Source organism: Acomys russatus, chromosome 4 (genome assembly GCF_903995435.1).
Source record: "Acomys russatus chromosome 4, mAcoRus1.1, whole genome shotgun sequence".
NCBI lineage: Eukaryota > Metazoa > Chordata > Mammalia > Rodentia > Muridae > Acomys > Acomys russatus.
Genome location: NC_067140.1, coordinates 39,755,041 through 39,768,257, shown reverse-complemented (window position 1 = coordinate 39,768,257; position 13,217 = coordinate 39,755,041). Strand labels below are relative to the sequence as shown.

Sequence of the window (13,217 nt, the reverse complement as noted above, 5' to 3'; positions counted from 1 at the left end):
AAAGAAGGTAATGACTGAAACTGATAAACAACAAATATAAACAAACTGCAGTCCCCAATGACACACACTGAGACTTCTTAGGTCTCCAGTGGTAGCTATTAGCTCACTGCTCTGAAAAGGAGTTTCAAAGCAGCCTGTTCCCTTTTCCTTGCCTGCCTTGCAGGGTAGCTGAAAGATTAGTGTGGGACAGTCCTTCACTCTCTAGAGCCAATGTCTATCCCAGCACCCCTGAAGGGAGGATTGCAGATCCTGGGTGCTACCTATAGCTTGTACCTTTCTTGCCTTTCGTGACCCCACATCACCTTATAAGAGCTGAGGCTACACCAAAGTAAAAACATGTCTCCTCCAAACTATTCAAAGTCAAGCAGTCCATGGCTAGTGTCCTTTCATAGAGGAATCTTGGGGCATTGCTCAGTCATTTCTCTACAAACCCTTCTAGCCTGTTAGGAAGTTGGGGTGGTAAGCTTCTTTTCCCAAAATGTGCAATACTACTAAAGTCAGTCCTGTTTTCGTTTTCAACACTATCCTCTGATTTTGAAAGAAGAGAGAAAACACAAATGAGAGAAATTCCACCAGCACAGTTTGATCTTTGATTCTTCAGCTTCACAAACCTCCCTGGGCTGTCTCTGTGTCCCCCATCTGACCTCTCCTAGAGGGACCAGATGAGCCTCCTGGGGGCGAGAGGCTCAGCATCCATCATCCTTGACTTCCTCTCTTCCTCTCCTTCACTCTCCTCCTTCAGTGCAATCCCAAACAACCACCATTCCACTCTCAGCCCCTCCCTAATTCCATCCACCAGGCTCTGACCTTCATCGCAGTCCCCATTAATTCCCTCCTGCAGCCATCCTGCCCTTCTCCAGGTCCTCTCCCCATCTGTAGCTAAAGAGAAATTACTTTTAACCCTTTACCAAAAGATCTCCAAAAGCCTGGATCTCATAGCAGGGCTTTGGGGGAAAGCTCATCCTAATTTGGCTCCTATTCCTTCCTTCAAATTGCTCTCCCTTGATATCTCTTGTCCGACTCCATTTCCTCACATCTCACAGTACAAACTTGCTTTTCCTGCCAGAATGACCTCCTTGGAATCCTCAAAGCCTCAGGCTTCCTCCTGACACGGGTCCTTTGCACATTCTGTCAACAGCTGAGCCCCTCTTGGTCCCCTAGACCCTCTTGAGTCTAATGCTTCCATCCTCAGTGTACACATCACATCACCTTTCTTAATACGTCTTCATTGATCTTTCCTCTGCCTCACCCGTTCTCATCCTGTTACCATGGTACCCTGTGCATCTCTTTCACAGCATTGACATCGCACCAATCAGAGCTACCTGTCCCTGCCTCCCCTACCAGGCTGCAAGCTCTAGCAATGTTGGGAATGTGTCTTTAGACAAAAATGGCTAGAGAGATGGCTCAGTGGCTAAGAATGTATACTGCTCTTGCTGAGTTCAGTTTTGCACCCATGTCAGACAGCTTACATGCCTTACTGCCCATCATTCTGGCTCTGATGGATAGACACCCTCTTCTGACTTCAGCACATGTGCACACGCAAGCACACATGCACGCATGCATGCGCGTGCATGCACACACACACACACAAATGAATATTAAAAATCTTTTTTAAAAAAACAAACACCACATTGTTCTCCTCATAACTGCCTACGAGTTACTCAGTCTGCTTGCTACGTGAATGAATGAGTAGACAGGTGCTCTGATTTACAACTTGAGCACCAAAAAGAATCCTAATTCTTCTGATTCCTTTTCCTGAAATCAGACTTGATAAGCTGTGTCATTCTTAAGTACCATGGCACCACAACACTGGATGGCTGCCTGCTAGAATCCAGACATTCACTCTGTGCCTGTCCACTACCTCAGATAATGTGAAAGGAACTCGTGGTGTCCCACTGCACACTCACCTGGGTGAATTAGACAGGAGTCACACTCGTTGTCCTCGTTCCTGCAGCATGGGATGGTGTAGCCCACCACTTCCTTCTTTCCTGGGCAGATGCACTCAATTTGATCATATTCACAACACTCCCTACACATGATGTTCCACTCAGCTCCGGGGCAGGCTTCATTAATGACCGTGTATTCTGCAATGGGAAACAAACAGGTGAGGCTAGGGCCCTGCAGGCATGGGAGGGAAGACCCACAGACACTCCACTATAAGGAAGCAACCTTGCCCTACCAGAGTGCTGTCTTTTCTGAATGGGTGGCATTGCCTGATGTGACCTCTTCCCAGGCCAGTATCTATAGATTGAGGTGACCTACCCCAATGGGTATTCAAACCTATTCATTGAGATACAGATAAAAAAATTGTTCTGGTTTTTTTTTTCATCCTATTTTTGCTCTTTAAAGCATGCTTCATGGGCCATGGATGTAGCCCACTTGGTAAAGTACTTGCCTAGTTAGTATGTATGAAACCATGGTTTTGATGTCAAGCCTCATACAAACTGGGTGTGGTGGTGCATGTTTGTAATCTCCAGTGTTTGGGATGTGGAGGCAGAAGGGTCATGAGATCTGGACTAGCCTTGGTCTACATAGCAAGTTCTAAGGAAGCCTGAACTATAGGAAATCTTTTCTCATATATGTATGTATATACACACATATAATTTTAAGAATGCTTCAGCAAATACAAGTAGACAAACAGTAGAATGCCTTTATGATCAATACACTAATACAAATTCCTTATGTTCTGCATTTGTTTGTTTTAGCTGTGTTGGGGATTGAAACTAAAGAACTTATCACCAACTATAGGCCTGCCTCACTCCTCATTTCTATCTTTCTTGAGATATATCTAGTTACTATTTATAGCTGCGTGCATTGTTCCCTGCACCTCACCATTCAATCTCAAACCCCCATAGGACAGCCCAGCAGTAAAACACAGAGACCACTCTCAAATGCAAAGCCGGTGGCCAAGTGGAAACAATGTCATTGCTTCCAAACTTGGCTCTTCAGTGTTGCACCATGCTACAGTCAAAGTATCTTCAAAGATAAAACCAACAGAGAAACAAAAGTACATTCATTAGTATGTTTGGGAGAATATCAAGGGTGAACTCATTAACCCAACTCAGTACAACCAGGAATTCTTTCCCAGGAGAAAAAGTGTTTGTGGGTAGGATTTTTTTCCTTTCATTTTTTTTTCATTTCCTTTTTATATATTCAAAAATATACCTTAAGTAAAAAAGAAAACCATCTGGCGAAATCTATAAGAGGAAGCAACTGGAGGCTGCACAGGCTAAAAAACAGATCTGCCAGCTTGTATTTAGCCTTCTTGTTTTCTTCCCCCCCCCCCCCACTTTCCCTTTCTAAAATTGTTGCATAAGATGATGAAAACAGAATTGGGTCAGGTATTTGTGGAAGAAAGTGTATCTATCTGGGCAAGTCCAATGAAGGCCTCACTAGAAACTCTCGGCAGAGATCCCTGGCATGCATCACGCCCAGCATCTGTTGTGACTTCAAGGCTTCATGGCTTCTCAGGCTGAGGTTAAAAGAACATACTAGAATCATGCAAAAGAACTGCTTTCATATTATGGGATAGTTCATTATGTTAGGTAAGTTTAGTGTTAGACTAGCTTGTTTTCATTCTTTTGTACAAATGCTGATGGACCAACAACGAACTTTGCCTTGGTGTTAGAGTGACATAAGATTTTGTTTTGGGAGCTCTAAGCTCTGCTCAGCTGTGCCTCCATGCTGTTAGCCCACATTCTGAAATCTAGATGGGAATGGAAGAAAATGATACAGAGTGGCAAAGCAAATGACTCTGGATTTAGCAATAACACTTATGATGACGACGATGATGATAATGATGATTATTATTATTAATTTGAATTTTTCATTCCATGTATTTTTGTCATATTCTTTCCTGCTCCCAACTCCTTCCTCCTCCTGTCTACTCACCAGCTTCATATTCTTTCTCTGTCTTTAAAAATGAAGGAAGGAGCCAGGCGGTAGTGGCGCACACCTTTAATCCCAGTACTTGGGAGGGAGAGGCAGAAGGATCGCTGTAAGTTTGAGGCCAGCCTGGTCTACAAAGTTAGTCCAAGATAGCCAAGACTACACAGAGAAACTTTGTCTCAAAAAAATAAAATAAAAATGAAGGAAGGAAGGAAGGAAAGAAGGAAAGAAAGAAAGAAAGAAAGAAAAAAAGAAAGAAAAAAGAAAGAAAGAAAGAAAGGAAGGAAGAGCTAGTGAACCACTAAAAACCATGAGGTCCAATTTGTGATGGTAAATTACTCCTGAGTAGGCCTGCCTGTAGGAACCAGGCCCGACTGGGCTGCCTGCCTGTCTTGCTGTTTCATGTCCTGTTTCTAGCAGCTTCCATATCTGTGTTTATCTTGGTTAGCTAGTAATGTTTACTGCTCTGAGAACGCGCCCCTCCCTTCCTCGAGACTTGTCCTCCTGTGTGCAATCACCTCTTGAGGGATTTCACCTGGGAGGAGGATTCTTGTTTTGCTGCCTAGAAGAAGGCTCTTTGGAACTCTGGGAAAAGAGAATAATAAACCGCTGCCGCGGCTGCTGCTACAGCTGCTGCTCTCTTAGCACGAAGGACCCGCTGTGTTATTGTGTGTGTGTGTGTGTGTGTGTGTGTGTGTGTGTGTGTGTGTGTGTGTGTGTGTGTGTGTGTGTGTGTGTGTGTGTGTGTGTGTGTGTGTGTGTGTGTGTGTGTGTGTGTGTGTGTGTGTGTGTGTGTGTGTGTGTGTATGAGTTAAATCCGCAGTCCTTTGCCGTCAACTCAGTACCGCGGTGGCGCGGGCGCCACACTTGCCCTAGAGTGTGGTTGATTTACTCGGTGGCATTCCGTTGGAGAAAACTGATTTTTCTCTTTCTCAGCAGGTATCAACCATAAATAACTTCTAGGCTAGGGGGAGATTTTGTGTCCACTTCCCCTTCTCCTTTCTGGGATTTTGTCTGGTTTAAACTTGTGCAGGCCTTCTGTATGACATCATAGTCTCTGTGAGCTCATGTGTGCACCTGCCCTATTGTGTCCGGAAAATGCTATTTTCTTAAAATCATCCACCACCTCTGGCTTACAACCTTTCTTCCCTCTCATGCACAGGGATCCTTGAGTATCGAGGGGGGCACGATAAAGGCACCCCATTCAGGGCTGAGCACGCCAAAGCCTCTCATTCTCTGCACACTGTTCAGGTGTGGGTCGCTGGTAATTAACTGTTGCAAGAAGCTTCTCTGACGAGGGTTGAACAGAGCACTGATCTAAGAATATAACAATGTGTCATTAAGAATCTTTCTGGTATAAAAAATTATTATTTACATAATTTTTATCCGCAGAATATAATTGTTTTCTTTAGAAGAAGAAAAATTGCAAGTGACTGATACTGCTTTTCTTTTGTCAAAAGCTGATTCAAGCAAGCTGGTGTATACATGGTCACTTGCATTTAAAATAATATGGTAGTGTCTTTATCTGACCATGATTGGTCACCTGCTAAGATGTAAGTGATCAGGAAAGAAAAGTCAAGAAAAAGAAAGAGCTTAATCACATCTCCTGGAGGATTTATAAAACAAATTCTTTGGGACATCTTCACGATACGATAAATCTTTCCACCTTCTAAGCTAAGTACACTAATTATGAATCTCTTTTCCAACATCTGTTTTGAGGCTATAACAGTAAGACAATTTGTTGACTAATTTGATTCTCTGTACAACGAATGCCCTTCTATTCTTTATTCAGTAAATTACATCTGCCACAAAATTGGTTTATTACAGACGAACAAGAGAGAGAGGTTTAAAAATAAATATTATGCAGGGATAAATAATAGTTTACTCAGTCACACTAATCTAACCCAAGTAACATTGAGAAAAAAATCTTTTTCAGAGCATAAATTTTTTTAATTTACAAAAATGGCATTGAAATGGCAATGTGACTTATTCCTATGACATTCTGACATTAGTCACATGAAATAGATGCATACTTTTGAGAATGCCCATCTAATTTATAGATCTTCCTTCACAACAAAGACATTATACCATAAATTTTACTCCAAGCCACAGAATGAGAAATGCACTCACAGCAAGTTTCAATGAATTGGCATCACTGTGAGACTCATTAGGGTCCTGTCCTCTTTCCCCTAGGAACTTGAAAAATGGCCACCATTTTGTTAATATGCAAAGATGAAAATTACCTACATGTAAAAATTCTTTTCCAGTTGAAATACGTACAAAGTGGCTCCGAGAAGAAAGCTCACAGCACTGAGTGCCTACATTAAAAAAAAAAAAAAAAAAATGGAGAGGTCTCACACTAGCACCATACTAACACCACAGCTGAAAGCTCTAGAACAAAAAGAGTGAACACATCCAAGATGAACAGACTGCAAGAAATACTCAAACTGAGGGATAAAAGCAACAAAGAAAACAATATAAGGAATTCTTGGAACAAAGAGTTCGTTCTTTAAAAAAAGTCAGCAAGATAGACAAACCCTTATCCAAACTAACTAAAAGATGGGGAAAGAATATCAAATGAGCAAACTCAGATATGAAAAAGAGGAAATAGCTGACACTGGGGAAGCCCAGAGAATCTTAAGGACATACTTTTAAAACTTCTACTCCACCAAATTGGAAAATCTAAAAGAAATGGGCAACTTTCTCAGTAAGTACCATTTATCAAAGTACAAACAAGGCCAGATAGCAATTTAAACAGACATATAACCCCTAATGAAACAGAAGCAGTCATTAAAGGTCTCCGACCACAAAAACAAATAAAACCAGAGCCAAATGATTTTAGTGCAGAATTCTACCACTTTCAAAGAATAGTTAATACCAATACTCCTCAAATTAGTCTACAAAATAGAAACAGAAGTATTATTGCCCAATTCATTTTATGAGGCCACAGTTACTCTGATATCCAAACCACAAGAAAGAGAATTACAGACCAAATTCTTTATGAACATAGATGAAAAAATATTCAATAAAATACTTGCAAACTGAATCCAAGAACACATCAAAATGATCATCTACCATGATCAAGTAGGCTTCATCCTAGAGATGCAGGGATGGTTCAGCACATGAAAATCTATCAACACAATGCACCATATAAAAAAAAAACTGAAAGGGCTGGAGAGATGGCTCAGAGGTTAAGGGCACTGACTGTTCTTTCAGAGGTCCTGAGTTCAGTTCCTAGCAACCACATGGTGGCTCACAACCATCTATAACATGATCTGAAGCCCTCTTTTGGCATATAGGTGTGCATGCAGGCAAAACACTGTAAATATAATAAATAAATATATGTATATATATAAACCTTTTAAAATAAAATAAAAAATAAGCAAACTGAAAGAAAAAAACACATGGTCATCTCATTACATGCTGAAAAGCCTTTGACAAAATCCAACACCCCTTCATGATAAAGTCTTGGAGAGATCAGGAATACAAGACAAATACCTAAACATAATAAAGGCAATTTACAGCAAGCCTACAGCCAACATCAAATGGAGAGGAGAGAAACTCAAAGAAATTTCATTAAAATCAGAAAGAAGACAATGCCATTCACTCTCTCCATATTTATTCAATATAGATATAATCAATAAGGCAACTAAAAGAGATCAAGGAGATACAAATTGGAAAAGAGGAAGTCAGAGTATTACTATTCACACATGATGTGATAGTATACATAAGTGATCCCAAAAATTCATCCAGGAAACTCCTACAGTTGATAGACACATTCAGCAAAGTGGCTGAATACAAGACTAACTTAAAAAAAAAAGCAGTAGTCCTCCTATTTATAAATTATAAGTGGGCTGAGAAAGAAATCAGGAAAGCAACACCTTTCATAATAGCCACATATAATATAAAATATCTTGGTAACTCTAAACTAGCAAGTGAAAGACTTGTTGACAATAACTTTAAATATTTGAAGAATGACATAAAAGAAGATATCAGAAAATGGAAAGATTTCCCATGCACATGGATCCATAGGATTAACACAGTAAAAATGGCCATCTCACCAAAAGCAATCTACAGATTCAGTGAAAACCCCACCAAAATTCCAACACAATTCTTTATAGATCTTGAAAGAACAATTCTCAATTTCATATGAAATAACAAAAACCAGGATAGGTGAAACAATCTTGAACAATATAAGACCTTCCAGAGGTATCACCACCCCTAATTTCAAGTTGTACTATAATAATAAAAACTTCATGATATTGGCATAAAAACAGACATGTTGATCAATAGAATCTAATTTCAGACATAAATCCAAGCACCTGATTTTTTATAAAGAAGCCAGAAATACACAGTGGAAAACAGACAGCATCTTCAACAAATGGTCAAATTGGATGTCTGCATACAGATGAATGCAAGTAGACCCATACTTATCACCTGGCATAAAACTCAAGCTCAAGGAGATCAAGACGTCAACATAAAACCAGATACACTAAATGTGATGGAAGAGAAAGTGGGAAACAGCCTTGAACACATTGGCACAGAAGCCTTCCTGAACAGAACATCAATAGCACAGGCTCTAAGATCAACAATTAATAAATGGGACCTCATGAAATTAAAAAGCTTCTGTAAAGACACCATCATTAGACAAAGCAAAAGCCTAAAGAATGGAAAAAGAGTTTTACCAACTTCTTATCCAATAGATTACTGCTAGCCAAAATATATAAAGAATTCTAGAAACTATATACAACCAAATAATCCAAATAAATATGAAGTGCATATTTAAAAAGAATTCTCAATAGATGGATCTCAAATGGCTGAGAAGCAATTAAAGAAATGTATACTTAGCCACCAGGGAACTGGAAATCAAAACGACCTTGAGATTCCATCTTACACTGATCACAGGACAAGTGAGGCTCATGCCGCTGAGGATGTGGAGCGAGGGGAACACTCCTCCACTGCTGGTGGGAGTACAGACTTGTACAGCCACCATGGAAATCAACAGGGCAGTTACTCAGAAAGTTGGGAATCGATCTACTTCAAGTCCCTGCTGTATCATTCTTGAGCATATACCCAAAGGATGCTTCATCTTACCACAAGGACACTTGCTCACTCATGCTCATTGCTGCTCTATTCATAATATCCAGAGGCTGGAAACAATCTAGATGCGCCTCAACAGATGAATAGAGAAAATGCGGTACATTCCACAAGCATCCCACTATGGTTTCTATCACACATCCTTTCGGCTGTCTTTCAGCATTCAGAGCTGTCTTTATTCCTTGTTTTTTACTATGGCCAGCCCTCCTTATCTGTGGGTTTGGCATCCCCAGATTCAAACGGCTTCTAGTCTAATTTTGTTTGAATCCCTCTTAAACATATTTAGACTTTTTTTAAAAAATAGGTTTTATTGTGTCCTCTTGCAGGTGCCATTTTTAAGTTTTTACACTCCTTTTTTTGTTTGTTTGTTTTGTTTTGTTTTGTTTTTTGTAAATGATCTTGAATTCTGTAACTTAGATTAGGGTTTGATGCAGCCAGTGGCAGGCAGGCTACCTACCCGGGTTAGTCTTTTATCTTTTCAAGTGATTTTCCTATTAAACAAAAACAAAGGGGAAAAAACATAAAAAGGATAAAATTGTTACCTAAACTATATATCAGCTGTTCATATGACATTGTACTTTAGTATGGCTGATGAGCTAGAAGTGTTTTAAAGTACACACGGGAGAATGTGCACAGTGCTACCCAAAGACTCATTTTATGTGAGAGACTTGAATATACATGGATTATGCATAACCTCCATGGATACCATGGAGGATGACTGTCCTTGTTTATCTCCCATCTCCTTTACATGACCCAAACCACCAGGCACTCTAGAACTAGCTTCCTCTCACAATTCAAATCCACAGGATCCAGCTTGGAGCCCTGAGCCAGGACAGTTGGCTTTGCCCTGTTGGATGCTATCAAAGTTGGAACATGCTTTTCCCCTTGGGGATGTACCTAGAAAAGGGTCTAGGTAATCTTCACGATGGGCCAGTCTTCTCCCAATACTGTCCCTGCCTTGCCAGACGGCATGCTTCCTGCACTTTCTGAACAGCAGATGTGCTTACAAGATGTGAACTAACATCTCAACATTCTCCATCTCTAGACCCTAGAGCGTCATCCCCTCCCCGGCAGGGTTCCTAAAACTTCCAGATCCTGGTAGCTCCTTGAGGCAGGATACTACACAGTTGAAGCTCATTTGCAAAATTTTAAAATTAATCTCTATGGCTTTTGTACTTCGATGTGGAAAGCCAAATGTGGCTTGTTCTACTTTGGTAGCTGCTGCATCCTATTCTCCAAGCAGCAGATTGATTCGTTTCCAGCCTCGGTGCTCCCGTTAATTCCCTGAAGTAATTTCACTAGCATGTCGCTACTTTAGTGAGCAAGCCCAGCTCTGCCCGGCTAGCCCTTTCTATTAATAGAGCCATCTCAGTTCCAGAGAATGACCCCAGGGGAACCTGGCAGAAGGGATTTTGCAGATGCAATTTATCTAAGAATCCTGGGGTGGGAGAAGGGTGCTGGGCTGTCTGGGTGTACATATAACCACAAGGAGAATGTAAGAAGGACGTCGGAGGGTGAGAGTCAGCAAAGGTGCTGTGGTGATAGGAGTGGAGTTTGGAGGAGTGAGGGTCTTTGAAAGGGGGTCATGTCACCACATGCTGGCGAGGATGTGGGGAGAGAGGAACACTCCTTCATTGCTGGTGGGAGTGCAAACTACTACAGCCACTTTGGAAATCTATCTGGTGCTATCTCAGAAAACTGGGAATAGGGCTTCCTCAAGACCCAGCTATTCCACTCCTTGGAATATAACCAGAAGATGCTCCAGCACCCAACAAGAACATTTGCTCAACCATGTTCATAGCAGCCTTATTCATAATAGCCAGAACATGGAAACAGCCTAAGTGTCCCTCAGTAGAAGAATGGATAAAGAAACCGTGGTACATATACACTATGGAATACTACTCAGCTATTAAAAATAAGGAATTCCCGAAATTTGTGGATAAATGGATTGAGCTAGAAATTATCATAATGAGTGAGTTAACCCAGAAGCAGAAAGACTCAAATGGTATATATTCACTTATATCTGCATACTAGCCCAAGCCCACGCCCACGAAAGCCTTCACTTACCAGGAAACTGGGACAGAGGGGAGGACATCCTATTGGGACTCTAAATGAGAGAAGCATGGGAGAATAACAAAGTAGAAGGATCCAGAGGGTCCTAGAAACCTACAAGTAGAACATTATGATAGGCAGATTTGGGCCCAGGGGTCCTGCTCAAACTAAGGCACCAGCCAAGGACAATACAGGCCGTAAACTTTAAACTCCTACCCGATCTAGCCAATGGTCAGAACATTCTCCACAATTGAGTGGAGAATGGAATATGACTTTCTCACGTACTCTGATGCCTCACATTTGACCATGTCCCCTGGAGGGGGAGACCTGGTGGAACTCAGAGGAAGGACAGCCGGTTACCAAGAAGAGACTTGATACCCTATGAGCATATACAGGGGGAGGTAATCCCCCTCAGGAACAGTCATAGGGTAGGGGAATAATGGGAAAATGGGAGGGAGGGAAGAATGGGAGGATACAAGGGATGGGATAAACATTGAGATGTACCAAGAATAAATTAATTAAAAAATTAAAAAAAAAAAAAAAAAAAAGAAAGGGGGTCATGTGGCAAGTGAGATGAAGGGTTTCTGGAAACTAGAAAGGAGATCCAATTCCCTGGTTTATCTGTAAGATTCATTTCTTATTTAGCTGACTTCCAAAAGTAGATGGTCAATGTGGGCTATTTGAAGTCACTAAGTTTGCAATAATCTGCTGGCAAATCAATAAGGAGTTAATACATTGTGTCTACTCAGAGACAGGCTAACCCACAGCCAGTCATGTGATCACCCTGTGCCGAATTTCCCCACTGGGCTCAGAACCAAAAGCATGGGTGAACTGATGGCTTAACTCTGTCATTCCAAAGGCAATCACTGAGTGTCAGGGATGTCCTAGGAAGGAGGCTGGCTGCTAAATAAACCAGGGAGCAATACATACCATTTCTGACCTCAAGGAGATCACAGCTTAGTAGAGGAATAGATTTTGGTCAGATTCAATGTGTCTCCCAGCTTCTATACATGTGTTTACAGACACACACACACACACACACACACACACACACACACACACACACACACACACATACACACACACACTGTAAACAATATAAATCGTAAAAAAGAAGTAAACACATGAAATAGCTTATGGTGGCTTGAGCTGACCAGCTAGGGAGATTTAAAGGTGTAATAAGTAGGCAAAAACAGTGTTGTGGGATTTTTTTTTCTCTGTTTATTAGAATTACATTTGTAGGAAGAGCACACTGATGACTTGGCTTCAGCTATACAAATTCAAGGAGTTTCAGGATGGTGCCAAGAGCCAGTTTCAGCACCTATGGCTGACAGAAGCAGCAACAGCAGTAGCTATTTGAGGAGTGTTCTCTGGGTATGCTGAGGCACATCAGCATTTCTGTAGCTTGGAAAGCCCTTCTGTATTCTTAGGCAATGTCTTCTTCAAAGCGATCCAGTGAGGTTCTTAGTGTGTTTTCTTTTAAGTCAGAAGCATTGACTTTAGTTTTCACTTCACCAGGGAAGAAAAAGGATGAGGGAGACCTTAGTTAATATTAGTATTAATAAAAGACCATCAGAGCATCTTTTCTAGGGAATTCATTGTAAAAAACAAACAAACAAACAAACAAAAATTCCAGGGCTGACAGAAGGTAAATAAGCTTGATACTAGTGGGAAAACATGCTCCCAGGATAAGGGACAATTTACTCTGTATCTGCCCCATGTTTAGAAACAATCTTCACAAAGCTGCAGGTATGGGTGTGGTGGGGAGGGGGGTAATGCATGCATGATACATACACACAAGCATGTGGGTATGAGGTTGCATGTGCCTTCATATGGAGCCCAGAGGAAAAACTCAGGTATCTTCATCTATTGCTGACCTCCTCATTGCCTTAGGAGTGGGCCTTTCACTAAACCAGAAGCTCAGCATTTCTTCTAGGCTAATTGGCCAGAGAACTCTAGAGATGCCCTTCTCTCACATCCCGCCTCAGTGCTGGGGTTGGAGGCATGCGTAGCCATGCATGCTGAGCATTCACACCCTGGTCCTTGGGCTTGCCTCCCCTGCTCCTGGGTTCTCTCTCTGCATGTGCATCATTATTACTTGCGTTTTCATTGGATAGAATAAGTTTTCATTCCAAAACCTTTTAAGATTTCTTTCTTCTTCTTTTTTTTTTTTTTTTTTT

General features: G+C 41.2%; 1 protein-coding gene across 1 annotated transcript in view; it reads right to left on the bottom strand.

Moving 5' to 3' along the window:
• Positions 1-13,217, bottom strand: part of Pamr1 (peptidase domain containing associated with muscle regeneration 1) — an 83,397-nt gene that overhangs the window by 56,274 nt on the left and 13,906 nt on the right. The window contains exon 2 of the mRNA XM_051144225.1: positions 1,908-2,084. Coding sequence (XP_051000182.1) covers positions 1,908-2,084 — 177 coding nt within the window. The remainder of the gene's footprint in view (positions 1-1,907; positions 2,085-13,217) is intronic.